The sequence below is a fragment of the Podarcis erhardii genome, assembly GCF_964252035.2.
Source record: "Podarcis erhardii genome assembly, chromosome: 6".
NCBI classification, from domain to species: domain Eukaryota; kingdom Metazoa; phylum Chordata; class Lepidosauria; order Squamata; family Lacertidae; genus Podarcis; species Podarcis erhardii.
In genome coordinates this window covers 89,741,265-89,758,478 of record NC_138510.1, presented here as the reverse complement: position 1 = coordinate 89,758,478, position 17,214 = coordinate 89,741,265, and the positions used below count along the sequence as shown (strand labels likewise).

The following is a 17,214-nucleotide window of genomic DNA, read 5'->3' as shown; positions in this document are numbered from 1 at the left end:
CCGGAGGGGCTGCACGCGCAGCGGCGTAGCGTGGGTTGTCAGCACCCGGGGCAAGGCGAGTAATTTGCGCCCCCTAACCCGGGGCAAGGCAAGTAATTTGCGCCCCTAACCCGGGGCAAGGCAAGTAATTTGCGCCCCTAACCCCTAACCTGCCGCCGCTGCCAGCTTCTTCTTGCTGCTGCCTGGGCTGGGGTATTTACGGTAAGGAAGCCACGGCGGCGGCGGCGGGTCCGTGTCAGGTGATCTGAGGCGAGTTGCCGCTGGTGCTGCCGCCCAAACGACGCCGCTTGCCCGGAGGAGGAGGAGGGCAGAGAGGCGAGGGAAATGCAACATGGCCCAGCAGCTGCAGCAGCGGCGGCAGTGGCAGCAGGGCTGTGAGGAGGGGCTGCCTGGCGCGCCCTCCACAGCCCTGATGCGCGGGGACCACGGCGAGCGCTGAGAGCCGCTGCCTGCTGGACGCCTTCAGCCCGGACGTGCGCACAGCTCGTCGGTTCCGCGATACATGGGGCTCTGCTACACCCTGCGCCCGAGGCTCTTCGGCGACTCCGGAGGCGGCGAGCGCCCCCCCCAGATGTTGCGCCCGGTGCGGCCGCACCCCCCCCGCACCCCCCACGCTACGTCACTGTGCACGCGGCTATCCCTGAAGCCTGGAGAGCAAGGGGGGTCGGTGCGCACCGACGCCTCTCACTCTCCAGGCTTCAGCGAAAGCAACGCGAAGCTTTGGAGCGCGGACGGAGCGCTCCCTCTGCACTTCGGAGGCTTAGTGTTGCTATCGCTGAAGTCAAGAAGCCTGCATTCGCTCCATAGGACACACACACATTTCCCCTCAATTTTTGGAGGGGAAAAAGTGTGTCCTATAGAGCGAAAAATACAGTAACCATACAGTTGTAAGCGTGTTCTCCGAATCAAAAAGATCACTTTCACTGAAGTATTTTGTATATAGCCGGAAAGCTGAGCAAGCTTGCTTTAATATCCTTTGATCGCCGGTGGCTACTGCAAGCCACTGGAACTTTTGAAAAGCACCCTAGCTTCCTGGAGTGGAGCTGAAACAGTTTTAAATATATTTCCTGCAAGATAAAGAAGTCTTAGCATTATAGTATAAGAAGCAGCTGTGGGTATGCTTGTACCTTTGAAGGATTGACTTCAGTACTAGCATTGTCTCACACTGAACGACTGTTTGCTTCCCTCTGCTCAGCTTATAGAATTTATTACAAAGCCACTATAAGTCTCTGAACTATTCAACCTGTAAAACGCTGCCCATAAACTTCCTACTGCTCAGGAAACAGGGAAAACAATACTTACACCAAACCACGCCCGCTTTCGATCATGTCTCTTCCCTTTCATTTTAGGAAGCACCATAGTCTGAAGGCTAGGTAAAAGTTCCTCCATTACAAGGTTGCTGAGAATCTAACAAGGGAGAAAAATGAAACAATTATATTTTCAGCCTCAAAAGCATGTACCGTATTTTTCGCTCCACAAGACACACTTTTTTCCTCCTAAAAAGGAAGGGGAAATGTCTGTGCGTCTTATGGAGCGAACGTGTGCGACTGGCTGATTAGATTATCTGTCTGGAAAGAAGCTGCAGAACTATGAGTTGAACCCCATAAAAACAGGAATTTTTCCCTTTGCAAAGTATGCTCAACAACTTTGAGCTGATCCTCAAAAAAACGGGGCTTTTCCCCTTTGCAAAAGAAGCTGCGCAACTGTGAGCTGATCCCCCCCCAAAACAGGGCTTTCTCCCTTTCCTCCTCTAAAAACTAGGTGCATCTTATGGTCAGGTGTGTCTTATGAAGCGAAAAATACGGTGCCTGAACACTGTGAATGAAGCTATCGTGGCAGAAACTCAGAGGCTAAGGAGCTGGTTCATGTGGGAGATTGCTGTCAAGCATAACTATACATGACTTCTAGTTAGTGCATGAAGAGGTTAAGGACCACAGAGCTGCATTGCTAGATAGATTCAATGAGATCACACACCCTCTCCAGAGGAAGCGAAGCTTTCCCTCCCAGGCATCATGTAACAAAGCATGAGTGTAAGCTTGCTCCCAAGCTTAAAGTACATGTTTGGAACTATATTCTATATTTTCTGCCCAAGAGTATTATGCCTGTGCTTCTCCTTGCAGTTGCATGGAACAACACATGTGTTAGATCTATGAATCTGTAAGTAAAGCATTTTAAACTTACTTAGCAGTATGTGGCCTGTTCCTTGCAAGACGGGTAGAAAGAGGGGAGTATTAGGGAAGCTTTTAATGTTTGATGTATTACAGTATTTTAATATTTTTTGGGAAGCCGCCCAGAGTGGCTGGGGAAGGCCAGCCAGATGGGCGGGGTATAAATATTATTATTATTATTATTATTATTATTATTATTGGGATAATAAAGTTCTGACAACCTATATTCTTAACACTACACTGTTGTTCAGAGTCAGATGGGTGGCCCAGAAATAAAAAATATTATTATTATTTTGCCAAATCATTTTTATTGATTTTCCAAATTTTAACAAATCAACCACAAATTAAAACTAATACATTTTTTCCAAAAATGGTTCCCTTCACTCCATTGTCAATGCGTCCATAATTTCCTCTAGTTGCTGCACAGTTTTCCCAATTATTTCTAATTCACATTTCATTTCCGATAATTATCCTTATATTACAATAGTTTTTTGTTACTTTTATCCATCAGCTATCCATTGGCCAATTCCTGCATGTACAATACGATGATGGTGATGGTTTTAATACTCTGTTTTTAATACACTTCGCACAAAAAGAGCAGGCACTAGCGAACCGCGTGACTCATGACTAAGGAGATAATAATGTAATCTATCTAAGCTCTGTTAAAATAGGGCTAAAGGGAGATATGGGCTGCGAGTAATTTCCACAGCTTGCCAAAACAGCTAATGAGATGCTATAAGCTTGCCAGGTGAATGCGGAGCTGTGCAAGTTTCAAATAATACTTTAATCCCCTCGGGTACATCAAAATGTCCAGATGTTATCACGTTTGAGGTGAGTGGAAGCACCTTGTAGAATCATTTAACCTGCAGCTAGACAGCATCTTAAAAAGTAGAGACATCACCTTGCCAACAAAGGTCCGTATAGTTAAAGCTATGGTTTTCCCAGTAGTGATGTATGGAAGTGAAAGCTGGACCATAAAGAAGGCTGGTCGCCAAAGAATTGATGCTTTTGAATTATGGTGCTGGAGGAGACTCTTGAGAGCCCCATGGACTGCAAGAAGAGCAAACCTATCCATTCTTAAGGAAATCAGCCCTGAGCGCTCACTGGAAGGACAGATCCTGAAGCTGAGGCTCCAATACTTTGGCCACCTCATGAGAAGAGAAGACTCCCTGGAAAAGACCCTGATGTTGGGAAAGATGGAGGGCACAAGGAGTAGGGGATGACAGAGGACGAGATGGTTGGATAGTGTTCTCGAAGCTACCAGCATGAGTTTGACCAAACTGCGGGAGGCAGTAGAAGACAGAAGTGCCTGGCGTGCTCTGGTCCATGGGGTCACAAAGAGTCAGACACAACTAAACAACAACAACAACATAGAAGTATGGATATGGGGCTGAAGCGTGGCTTTTAAACTCTATGAGAAGCTAAACTTTTAATAAATATGACTATACTCACGCCTTGGTCCAGTATTCCTAAAGGAGCGTCTCCACCCCCACCGTTCTGCCCGGACACTGAGGTCCAGTGCTGAGGGCCTTCTGGCGGTTCCCTCACTGCGAGAAGCCAAGTTACAGGCAGAGGGCCTTCTCGGCAGTGGCACCCGCCCTGTGGAACACCCTCCCACCAGATGTCAAGGAGAACAACTACCAGACTTTTAGAAGAAATTTGAAGGCAGCCCTGTTTAGGGGAGCTTTTAATGTTTAATAGACTATTGTATTTTAATATTGTGCTGGAAGCCGCCCAGAGTGGCTGGGGAAACCCAGCCAGATGGGTGGGGTATAAATAAATTATTATTATTATTATTATTATTATTATTATTATTATTATTATTATTGCATATGGTGTTTTTTAATCATAGCTGAACACACATCCAAGTATCACCTAACCTCCAACTTTCAGCCTAGTCTTATTCTGGTATTCCATTTTCCTGTTATGGAAATAGAAGTGTCCTAGCGGCAGAAAGGATGTGAGGGGGGAGAGTCTTTGTGCTGACCACCTCCATTGCAAGGATCCTTCAGAAGGGAACTGCCGCCAGGAGCGTTATGTACAGCTGGATTTTGATGCGTTGAACAGAATGGAAGTTTATGAGTCATGGCGGAGGGGAGAGCATGTGTACAAACTCAACAGGGCATTGTTTGTTTGTTGCTATTTTGTTAATGTTGTTTTATAGCAGGGATGTCCAACAGGTCAATCGCGATCGACTGGTCGATCCCCTGGTGGTTCTGGTCGATCACGGTCTCCTTTTCCTGTGCGGTGGCATAAGAGCATACGGCCCTGGCCCCTCGTCCCGTCCTCCATTCGCGCATGATCGCTATATCGGTAGATGGAGTTATCCCTCAGCGGCACTTTGTTTCCTTTTACTCTCCCAAAAAGCTCAACCACTTTGACCTGAACCCCCTCAAAAAGGGGCAGTTTTTTATTCTGGGGGCAGATCGCAGTCTTTTGGGAGTTGGACATCCCTGTTTTATAGATATGAATGCTGTCGTACTTTGTGAATCCTATAATATTGATTTTTGGTGTAACTGTGATGTTTATCCTGTTTTTTAGTTGTTTTGTTAATAGTGTTACATAGATGTTAATTGTTTTATTTGGGATTTGGGATTGTTTTACAGGTGATTTATTAAGTATTCTATACGATTTATGCTGCATTCGTGATGTTCCATTACGTTATTTTTATCTTTGGTTTGTAAGCCGCTTTGGGATTTATTTGAATAAAAAGTGACATAGAAATAGAATCAATCAATCAATCAATCAATCATTTCTGGTTAAAACCTGTCTGCCCCCTCTGGGTAATCATCCCTACATTTTAATACTGGTATCATAAAGGATAACAATCAGTGCTGTTCAAGTATTTAAAGTCATTAGCATACAATCTTATCTCTGTAAGCCTTTGGGTAATGCAGGTCAGCCTAATTGTCCCTGAATTTCACGTAAAGCAGGGGCTGAGGTTGAAGTGGGCATCACCCACAGGGCATCTGAGGCTTTTAAGTGTGTACTTAGAGGTTTTGAAATCTTTTTGCTTTTGCCTTTCTCACAAACCCATAAATAAGCATCTGTGAACAAAACTAAAAATAAAGTACAGTGGTGCCTCGCAAGACGAAAAGAATCCGTTCCGCGAGTCTCTTCGTCTAGCGGTTTTTTTGTCTTGTGAAGCAAGCCCATTGACAGATTAGCGGATTAGCGCTATTAGCGGCTTTTAGCGGCTTTTAGCGGCTTAGCAGATAAGCGGCTTAGCGGCTTAGAAAAAGGGGGGAGGAGGAAAAAAAAACCCGCAGGAACTCGCAAGACATTTTCGTCTTGCGAAGCAAGCCCATAGGAAATTCATTTTGCGAAGCGCCTCCAAAACCGAAAACCCTTTCGTCTAGCGGGTTTTTCGTCTTGAGAGGCATTCGTCTTGCGGGGCACCACTGTAAAGGTAAAGGGACCCCTGACCATTAGGTCCAGTCATGGCCAACTCTGGGGTTGCGGCGCTCATCTCGGTTTACTGGCCGAGGGAGCCGGCGTACAGCTTCCAGGTCATGTGGCCAGCATGACTAAGCCGCTTCTGGTAAAACAGAGCAGCGCACAGAAACGCCGTTTACCTTCCTGCCTATTTATCTACTTGCACTTTGACGGGCTTTCGAACTGCTAGGTTGGCAGGAGCAGGGACCGAGCAACGGGAGCTCACCACGTCACGGGGATTCGAACCACCGACCTTTTGATCGGCAAGTCCTAGGCTCTGTGGTTTAACCCACAGCGCCACCCGCGTCCCTTAAACTAAAAATACACACCCCCCTCAAATACACCTAAAGTCATTTTTAAAACTCTATAACCATGTTGACCACTTGTCATTCTATGCAACAACTCAGATCCATTCTTGGAGGTAAAACTATTCCTGTAGCAGGTATCATTTGCTAGAAAAGCTGAAGAAGAAAAAAATCAAGGGGGAGAAAAAATGTCAACACCTCCCCTGAAATCAGGCTTCTTGAACCTGTTGCCCTCCAGAACTACAGGGCTACAATGAGCCCCGACCAACACAGACTGTTGTAATGAAACATATCAGGAAGATACCAGGTTGGGAAAAGGTTGCCTGAAATTATTCGTGACTAATAATAATAGTACAGTGGTACCTCGGGTTAAGTACTTAATTCATTCTGGAGGTCCGTACTTAACCTGAAACTGTTCTTAACCTGAAGCACCACTTTAGCTAATGGGGCCTCCTGCTGTTGCCGCGCCGCCGGAACACAATTTCTGTTCTCATCCTGAAGCAAAGTTCTTAACCTGAAGCACTATTTCTGGGTTAGCAGAATCTGTAACCTGAAGCGTATGTAACCCGAGGTACCACTGTAGATCTAAATGGATTTATTGACATGTTCAACACTCTGCAATTACAGGACACAAACTTTGCAATGGAATTCTACTCCATATTGATCCAGAGCAGAACTCCAACGTATAGTTAGCAGAGTAAAAACTTAAACATGTTGCAGGATTCCCCAAAAAATAGACCAGAAGCTATTAATATTTCATCCAGCAGAGCTTTACTGCTAGTGAAGGCAAATGGGCATCGTGGTCACAAATCCAATACATTCAGGACTGGCACTGGCCATAAGAAATCCAGTTGCACAGACTTAAACTTATAACTTTTAAGAAGACTAAAACTTAATACTACATACAGAAGGAAGAGAGATAGAAAGAAAATGTGAAACCAAGCTCCTTCTGGCCTTATTATTATAGTCAGCATGGCCTTGAAGGAATAACCCAAACATCATGAACCTTCTGCTTGTTTCTTTCACACAGAGAAGATTCTTGAATTAAATAGAATAGGAAAGATCTCTACACATCAGATCAATACTTTCTGTACTAAGAAATGCAAACTGACATACTTTGTCTTTTATTATTTGTTGTCCTGGGGTGGAGAAGCATGCCATGTTGGTGCTGACCTTTAAAGCCCTAAACGGCCTCGGTCCTGTAAACCTGAAGGAGCATCTCCACCCCCATCATTCTGCCCGGACACTGAAATCCAGTGCCGAGGGCCTTCTGGCGGTTCCCTCATTGCGAGAAGTGAGGCTACAGGGAACCTTCTCGGTAGTGAGGGCCTTCTCGGTAGTGGCGCCCTCCCTGTGGAATGGCCTCCCATCAGATGTCAAAGAGATAAACAACTACCTGACATTCAGAAGACATCTTAAGGTTCAGGGAAGTTTTTAATATGTAACGCTGTATTGTTTTTAACACTTGATTGGGAGCCACCCAGAGTGGCTGGGGAAACTCAGCCAGATGGGCGGGGTATAAATAAATTATTATTATTATTATTATTATTATTATTATTATTATTATTATTTGGAGGGGAAAGCAATATTTGGTGCATGGCTCAACAGCCATGGCATTTGACCCAATTTGGGTTGTTGCTGTTTTTTCCTTGATCCAAACTTTCTGTACAGTTCTTCCTTTATTGTTACCACAAGTATCCTGGCTAGTACCTGAATTTCGTTGCCAGTTATCATTTCTGATGACCCGTAGTGGCCTTTCTCCTGACGGAAAAACTGGACAGCTTCCAAAAAGGCTTGAGCTTCAAATGAGGCCTGCTTGAAATAATCTGAAAGAAACAAAGAATAGGAATTGTTGATTTGGATTAGCAAGTGCTAATATTTTGGGGCAATCCTCCCCCCAAAAAAGCTCAACAACTTGCTATCTCCCCCCTATTTTCTGAATTTTCAGTCCCCCAAAATAAGGGGGCATCTTATACATGGGGGCATGTTATACACGGAAAAGTGCTGTACTTTTCCCCAATATCTTCTATAAGACAAAGTCAATCATAGAATGAAGAACAATAATACAGTGGTGCCCCGCAAGACGAACGCCTCGCAAGACGGAAAACCCGCTAGACAAAAGGGTTTTCCGTTTTGGAGGCGCTTCGCTAAACGAATTTCTCTATGGGGTTGCTTCGCAAGACGAAAAAAACTTGCGAGTTCCCGCGGGTTTTTTCCGCTCCCCCCCCTTTCCTAAGCCGCTAAGCCGCTTAACAGCTGATCGCTAAAAGCCGCTAGACCGCTAATAGCGCTAATCCGCTAAGCTGTCAATGGGCTTGCTTCGCAAGACGAAAAAACCGCTAGACGAAGAGAATCGCGGAACGGATTCTTTTCGTCTTGCGAGGCACCACTGTAATTAATGTAACCATCATCCTTAGAATGTTTCTAACAAATTTTTGATGAATACTTTACCTAAACATATTCAAGATTTTGTAGATTTCTGGAAAACTCAATCTACAGATAATCAATAACACATTAAACCATATAGTTCACAAAGATTTCTAAGCCAGCAGTTAGAAATGGCTACCATTTTGTACAACACTTTAATAAATGTGTAGAGAAACTGGAATTTTGAGCGCAGAGGCAAAGGTGCATTTGCAGATTTCAGATGCTGACGATTTTCATTAGGAAAAAAAGAGTTGTATTTGTACTCCTACTTCACATCTTGGGAGCATTGATGCATTGTGATCATCAGAAACCTCAGTAAAAATTGACTTTTAAATTCACTCACAGGGTTGAGTTTCTTATTAATCTTCTTCATGAAGAAATACGCAGGGGAGTCCTGTTCTGTCAGCAACAGTTCTCTTTCCCGATATTTAATGCAAGTGGCAATAACTTGATTTTGCCCCCTCCCATCTGGAACGCTCACTATTAGGTATCTTATTGTCCCATCATAGAGAAATCTTGCAATAACAAAGGACAGTCCCACCTGCTTCTCCAGTTGGTCCAACGACAATGTAAAAGTTTGTGTTCCGGGTTATAAGTTTATTTCTGTTCTTGTGTTTGTTATGTATTTTGTGTTCTCATTTTGTATATTTATGTTGTGAACTGCTGTATGATCTTCAGATGGAGGGAAATACACACATTTTAATAATAATAATTTTAATTTTAATTAAGTTAAATTAAATAAAAGACAGAGAAGGAAAGCAGCTTAAGGCAACTTCAGACTTGGAGAAGTATACCCAGTGGCGTAGCGTGGGGGGTGCAGGGGGGGCCAGCCGCACCGGGCGCAACATGGGGGGGCACTCGCTGCCTCCGGAGTCGCCGAAGAGCCTCGGGCGCAGGTTGTAGCAGAGCCTCATGTCTCGCAGAACCGACGAGCTGTGCGCACGTCCGGGCTGAAGGCGTCCGGCAGGCAGAGGCTCTCAGCGCTCGCTGCGGTCCCCGCGCACCAGGCAGCCCCTCCTCACAGCCCCCCGCCGCCGCCGCCGCTGCAGCTGCTGGGCCATGTTGCATTTTCCTCGCCTCTCTGCCCTCCTCCTCCTCTGGGCAAGCGGCGTCGTTTGGGCGGCAGCGCCAGCGGCAACTCACCTCAGATCACCTGACACAGACCCGCCGCCGCCGCCGCCGTGGCTACCTTACCGTAAATACCCCAGCCCAGGCAGCAGCAAGAAGAAGCTGGCAGCGGCGGCAGGTTAGGGGTTAGGGGCGCAAATTACTTGCCTTGCCCCGGGTGCTGACAACCCACGCTACGCCGCTGAGTATACCTTCAGCTCAACCACCAAGCAAACCCCATTTTTAAGTGATACAATATTGTGCTAGCACAGCAATCACTGGGTGCAGCCACAAGAAGTGTGAGGTTGTTAAAGCATCCACTTTTCTGCAGGCAAGAGCACTTGTAAAAACCATTTTTGCCACCAGAGGGACCAGCTGCTTGGAAGTTCCCAGCCAGTGCAAGGTTTTGGGCAGAGGAAGACACAAAAGCTGCAATTATTGCCCTGGTGGTGGGGACTCTGAGTCATGTGTTTTCATATTTAAGAGCTGTGCTCATCCCTATCCAGGGCAAGGACAACGAGACCAACAAGAAGGCTGGCATTTGCATGTAAACAAAGATGTCTCCACCCTAGCTAGCGATGATAGGGCTTCTCTCATGTCCACGAACTTTTAGATGGAATGATAGAATTAGTCCTTACATCTTTCGACAATTTTTATTGTCTGACTGTGGGAGGGAAAGGGGTACAGTGGTGTCCCGCAAGACGAACGCCTCGCAAGACGGAAAACCTGCTAGACGAAAGGGTTTTCCGTTTTGGAGGCACTTCGCTAAACGAATTTCTCTATGGGGTTGCTTCGCAAGACAAAAAAATCTTGCGAGTTCCCGCGGGGTTTTTTCACCCCCCCCCCTTCCTAAGCCGCCAAGCCGCTTATCAGCTGTTCCGCTGATAAGCCGCTTAACAGCTGATCGCTAAAAGCCGCTAGACCGCTAATAGCGCTAATCCGCTAAACTGTCAATGGGCTTGCTTCGCAAGACGAAAAAACCGCTAGATGAAGAGAATCGCGGAACGGATTCTTTTTGTCTTGCGAGGCACCACTGTATCTTGTAAAAGCTGCAAGGGACTCAGTGGCAGCTGGCTCCTTCAAAAAATGAGGGGGTTACGTGTGTCCCCCCACTCTGCTGAACCTTTTTTTGCATCAATCATGACTGTGGATTCACTGAACGCCCCTCCCATCAATCACGGTTGCTAAATGGAGCTTCCATGTTCGGAGGCACTATACCAGATGCTAGAGACAAGTGACAGGGGGAGACTGCTGCCCTCAGTACCACCTTATAGGCTCCCCAGACATATTTGGCTGGCCACCGTCAGAAAGGCTGGACTAGATGGGGGCAGGTAACCTGCCCAATTACAGAAACTGAGAAGAAAGCACACCAAGAACTCAGGCCAATGTAAGTTTCAATAGTGGGAGGGGTCCCTGCTCACAAATCAATAGTCAATAGTAACAAAAACTAATCCATTCAAAAGTATGTATTCTGACAAGGATTACAAACTCAGCATGGAAGTCACGTGTATCTTGAGCTTTTCTACCCACACGTAGAAAATAACAGGATATATTTATCCGAAAGTCTTCAAACTTACACAACTGTTATGTACTGAGTTGAATAGGATCCAAAGGCAGCAGTCTGATTGGTCCTAGAACAATAGGATCCAAAATGCAGCAGTCTGATTGGTTCTAGAACAATTGGATTCAGAATGCAGAAGTCTGATTGGTCCTAGAACAATGCAGCAGTATGATTGGTCTGCAGGGCCACCCAATCCAGCTCCAGATGGAAGTGAATCCACAACCTGATTGGCCTCCAGGAGAATTCTGGAATTAGCCAATCACGTGCAGCCCATTGTGTAAATAATGTATATAAAGCAGATACTTTGGGGAAACTTTCATTCCTCCTCACCACTATGAGCTGAATAAAGAGCATGAAATCCACTCTCGACTCTGAGTATATTTCAATAACCCTTTAAAAATTGGCTGGTGAAGGTGAATACATCGAAACAGGGCCCTGTCCTGGTTTCTAATCTATAATTGATTTCTGACTTCTGCTCTAACATCAACTTACCTCTACTCATAAACTCTTATCCCTAATTCTATAACAAATTACAGTGGTGCCTTGCAAGACGAACGCCTCGCAAAACGAAAAACTCGCAAGACGAAAGAGTTTTCCGTTTTTGAGTCGTTCCGCAAGACGAATTTCCCTATGGGCTTGCTTCGCAAGAAGAAAGCCCATAGGGAAATCTCCGGGGACCTCTTTTAATTCAATTCAATTCAATGCTTTCCCGCTATCCCGGACCGCTTTTAAAATGCTGGCCGTCGGGAGCAAAGACTTTTGCCCACCGCCAGCCTTCAGAAGAGGTCCTGGACCTCTTCTGAAGGCCGGCGGGGGACAAAAGTCTTTGCTCCCCCCCCGCCTGCCTTCCCGGGATAGCGGAGAAGCGCAGCACGTTTCTCCGCTATCCCGGATGGCTTTTGAAGGCAGGCGGGGGGGAGCAAAGACTTTTGCCCCCCGCTGGCCTTCAGAAGACCTCCGCTGTCCCGGGGGCTTTTAAAATGCTGGTGGGCAGCAGCAAAGCCCTCCTGTCCCCAGAGCTTGTGGGGCGGGAGGTGGGGAGAAGGGCTTTTCTTCCCACCGCCAGCCTTCAGAACAGCCTTCTGAAGGCTGGCGGTGGGAAGAAAAGCCCTTGTCCCCCCCCCCCAGCCTTCAGAAGAGGTCGGGGGACAGACTGTCCCCGGACCTGGTCTGAAGGCGGTTTCCATAGGAAGGCATTGATTGATTTTCAATGCATTCCTATGGGAAATCGTGCTTCGCAAGACGAAAAACTCGCAAGAAGAAAAAACTTGCGGAACGAATTAATTTCGTCTTGCGAGGCACCACTGTATTGTGTTATACATATCTTTATGAGTTTGAGTTTGTAATCTCTGTTACAGTTTGTAACCTCTATTTGAGTTTGTAATCCTTGTCAGAATACATACTTTTGAATGGGTTAGTTTTTGTTACTATTGATTATTGATTTGTGAGTAGGGACCACTCCCACTACTGAAACTTACATTGGCCTGAGTTCTTGGTGTGCTTTTTTCTTGGTATATTTAATAACAAGAACTCCAATTACAGAAACTGAGCACAAGGCAGAGGTGAGATCTGAACCCCAAACACCCAATTAAACCTCAAAGATAACATTTGCTGGGTCAATATCCAATCTGCTAAAGGCAAACCAGTGAGAATCAGAGGCAAAAGACTTGCTTTAAGACCAGGAATTGACTATTAGTGTCAGTTTGCATTTCTTAGTACAGAAAGCATTGATCTGACGTGTAGAGAGATCTTTCCTATTCTAATTAATTCAAGAGGGTTCTACAAGCTTCTCTGTGTGAAAGAAGCCAGCAGAACGTTTATGATGTTTGGGTGATTCCTTCAGAGAAGCTTAAACTGGTTCTCTTATCTCTTTTTGTCATGCTGACTATAAAAGTAAAGCCAGAAGGAGCCTGGGTTTCGCTCTCTTTCTGTCTCTCATCTGGTGTGGTGTTCTGTATATAGCGTTAGGTTTTAGTATTATTATAAGTTATGCTCATTTGCCTCATTTATTATAAGTTATGCTCATTTGCCTTCAAGTAGCAGTAAAGCTCTGTTGGATGAAATACAGTTGCCTCTGGTCTATTACAGTCGTACCTCAGGTTACATATGCTTCAGGTTCCAGACTCCGCTAACCCAGAAATAGTGCTTCAGGTTAAGAACTTTGCTTCAGGATGAGAACAGAAATCGTGCTCCGGCGGCGCGGTGGCAGCAGGAGGCTCCATTAGCTAAAGTGGTAACTCAGGTTAAGAACAGTTTCTTAACCTGAATGGACCTCCAAAACAAATTAAGTTCTTAACCCGAGGTACCACTGTATTGGGGGAGGGGGATCCCGCAACGTGTTTTAAGTTTTTACTCTGCTAACTATACGTTGGAATCTGTTCTGGATCAATACTGAGTTGAATTTCTTGACAATTAGATGGAGATGGTGAATGGATTTTAAAAAAACAAAAAATAGCCATCAATTTTACTCTTCTGCAATTATGGCATGACCATTTTATATTTAATGATGTTTTGGTGCTCATAATTATGTACTAATTTCTTTGAGCCCCAACTGGGGCTCAGCAGTTCATGCTTCTCCATGGTGTGCACAAATATGGTCCCAAACTCTCATGCGCAAGTTAGATGTAGCATGTGAATTGGGTCTGGTAACTGTGTGTGTGTGTGTGTGTGTGTGTGTTCTGCTAAAACTACTCCTTTTTTTGCCAAGCTTTTGGTGTGAGTTTTGGGTTGTTTGTTTTAACACCTGCTACTATGAATTGTGTTTTTGTTTGTTTTTTAGCTTATTTTGATTTTTAGCTCTTGCTCTGTTATACTGCTGTTTCTGCTGCATTGTACTGTTGTTTTACTTTCTGATTGTGGGCTGCCTTAGGGAACTGTGGGATGGGAAGGTTTTCTTAAAAATATAAACAAGCAAATAAATAATATTCATTTAAGCTGGAATCACAGGATCTCAGCTCAACAAGAGAGCAGATCCTTCTAAAATGGATTAACTTACATAGTGCATATCATTTCCTTAAGTAGCTGAATAGTTCAATTCACTATGCTTTTTTGACAGCAAAACAGGTTTGACCGCAGTTTGGGGCTATTAGTCATTTTTCAGAGCAGATGCTAGGAACATGGGGTCATCAATTTACCCAAAGGCTATTTTCCCTCTTAAAGGCCATGAAGGAAATTGATGGAAGTGTTTGGCCTGAAATATTATGGGACACATAGCAACACTGCACAAAATGTCTAGGGCAAGAACAATTTACACATCAGTCGCATTCACGTGATGATGTCTCTCAGAGTAATCAGAATGAATAAAGACATTCAAAACACCCATTACTACACTACTAAAGACTTTTCAAATACTGGAAAAAAGCAGTCAAAGCAACACTGCATGCGATAAATATTTGGCAATACAGCATTATTTGACATAATCCTGACCAACTGAGCATTCATTCTATCACCACTAAACTTAAATATAGATCTGTCCAAACTTGCTTTTTCTAACTCTTCAGCAGATGGTGGCGGGGGGTGGGGTGGGATCCATTTTTATAAAGAAGAGTGATTCCTAAGAGAAGCCCTACAAAATAATTATGTAATCTTTAGACGTTTCATTACTGAGATCCGAAAACTAGACTTATACCAAAATTTATGAGGTAGATTTGCCTGCTCTGTAGCACAGCACAATTACATCTTGATTCATTCCACAGGGCTGAGGCACAATGACTCACTTTTTGGAAGCAAAGTTATTAGTTTGATATGTTAGCTAGCAAAGAAGGAAAAAGAAACAAATTTATTTTGTGAGATGTGGAAGCTGAGCACAGCTAAACTAAAAGCACTATTCTTAGCGGAATGGTAAATGCTATTTTTCCGGCCTAAACACGACGGTAATGCGCTAATAAAAATATTTTTCATTAAGATCCTATTTTCTTCATATGTTCTGTTAATTTACATCTGGCCTGTTTTGGTTCAGCAGAAAGAGAGAGAGAGAATGAGAATTAATGTGTGCATGGAGGTTGGGATAGTACAGCACCAATTTAAAATACTGAGCTACTGAGAGAATATTAAGAAAGACTGAGAAATTAAGGTCCCAATAATATGGGCTACTACTAGGATTTGGTCTTGATATTTCCAACAGTATAAAGTGACCCCATAATCAGTGTTAGAAACTGGGATTTGAAAGCTAGGAGCTAAATGGCACCTTAAACCTAGGTTGTGGGGGCAGCAACGGACTGCCTAGGCACACTTTTTTTATAAGAACACAAAGCTGAAAATGAGTATTTGCGCTTAGAGCTCAGGAACTGCTCACATTCATGAAATTCCCTGTCGCAAAACGCCCCTAGAACAATAGGAGTTTCGAATGCTGCCCACAATTGCATATTACAGAAGTATACTTGATTTTTATTTTATTTTTTTGTCCTGACACTCATAGCTGAATGTGTGCACTGCCTCCACTGAGAAACATGACAAATGAGGTGATATCAAAGTTCTCTCTGCTGTTTTTTTGATTCCGCAAGTCTTCACCTCTGTGGTGATGACTCATCTGTCATGCCTCATTTGCAGATAAGTATCTATTTGGTGGGTGAACTGTCTCTCACTTAGTTACTATGCAGCATTTTCAAACACCCTATCTCATGGGTAGGCAACCTAAGGCCCCGGGGCCAGAACCAGCCCAATCGCTTTCTAAATCCAGCCCATGGACGGTCCGGGAATCAGCATGTTTTTACATGAGTAGAATGTGTCATTTTATTTAAAATGCATCTCTGGGTTATTTGTGGGGCATAGGAATTCGTTCATTTTTTCCCCTTCAAAATATAGTCCAGCCCCCCCCCCCAAAGTCTGAGGGACAGTGGACTGGCCCCCTGCTGAAAATATTTGCTGACCCTATCTTGTTGTTTTATTGCTTTTGGGGGGGGGCAATTTGATGTAATTTCATTATATTCTCTTTTAAATCACGGAATCATACAGCTTGGCATGTTTTAAGTAAAAAGCAGCATGTAAATCTTTAATTAAAGAAACGGAAGTGCAAAAAATATATTCTGTGTCATGTGTCGTTTTTTGAGCCTCAGACAGTAAAATCTGAATGCAATTCAAAGGTGGTGAATTTTGGACTCCCGCCACAGCCCCCCCCCCCCGAAATAGACAATGCATGAATCCGGCACCATCTTAGAATTCATTCCATACCCCCAGATTTATAAAAAGCCAACCAGGTGCAGGTTATCTGTGTGAGGTGAAAGATAAAGCAGGCCTCAGGAAGCAGAACCAGAGGTAAACAAACAGAAGGCATGCAAGCTAAGGTGATGTCTGTTAATACCCTTTTTCTGATCAGCAGTAAGACCAGCAACTGCTGATCTTCCTTTGTCTTAGTTCCATTTTAGTTTTACACGAAGAGGCTCGTGACATTCCAAGCCTTTAGTGTTATGTACTGAAGTTCTCACCCTGGGCCAGCAGGGGGATACTGTAAATAGTTATGCAAATAAGGGATCAAAAGTGACATTCAGTGATTGGATAGTTTTAGAGAATTGCTACAGTTACGTTGTACTGGAGCTCTATATAAGCAGGCTGACTGAACCCTTCAGTTCAGTTCTGTTCTGGCCTGTGAATAAACAAGAGCTGTTTGAAGAATCGCTGTGTCATCTGATATGTTCACCCACAACTTAACATTTAGAGCCAAGTCACTGGAAGGCAATGAAATCCACAAGGTTTTTCTCCTCAGACGGTTTGTTATTTAGCACAAAAGCATCAAGCCCAAAATCTTAAAATGCAATTAAGGACAACCCAGCCAAATCAATTGTTCCTGATTCTGTGACTGCCATAAACCGCAGGATTACGTTACAGTTGAGCAAATAGCAGAAACCTGTCAAGCAATTTGCAAGCAGAAAAGTAAGACTTTGATCCATGTTTGCACAAGGTAAAATCCATGTGCATAAAAATGAATGTCAGACTTCAGGTGTGCTCACATTACCACAGTAAGAGTGCAGTGAAATTACAACCCATCGCGCATTTCACAGCTTTTTCCTACCTAGTTGTTTGCATCAGCAAACAGCCTCGATTTATTTCTGTTTGTGTACACACCAGGGAGTGTTGACAGGGCCAAGTATGCCTTTACTCTGTGTAAAGGTTTGTACCTTAGCTTGAGACAATTTAGGAATGGCTTAAGGACTTCAATCAGTGTGAAGCTGGTTTGAGAAACAACTGCATCAGACAGTAGTTTCTTATAACAAAG

The 17,214-nt window shown here is 44.3% G+C and overlaps 2 protein-coding genes across 2 annotated transcripts in view; one reads left to right on the top strand and one right to left on the bottom strand.

The window, feature by feature from the left end:
- NIBAN1 (niban apoptosis regulator 1) overlaps positions 1-17,214 on the bottom strand; it is a 98,778-nt gene that overhangs the window by 24,725 nt on the left and 56,839 nt on the right. Inside the window, exons 6-7 of the mRNA XM_081865782.1 lie at positions 7,619-7,734; positions 1,303-1,407 (exon numbers count right to left, since the gene is read on the bottom strand). Coding sequence (XP_081721908.1) covers positions 1,303-1,407; positions 7,619-7,734 — 221 coding nt within the window. The remainder of the gene's footprint in view (positions 1-1,302; positions 1,408-7,618; positions 7,735-17,214) is intronic.
- Positions 1-17,214, top strand: part of NOS1AP (nitric oxide synthase 1 adaptor protein) — a 226,750-nt gene that overhangs the window by 154,480 nt on the left and 55,056 nt on the right. The gene's annotated exons all lie outside the window — the stretch shown is intronic.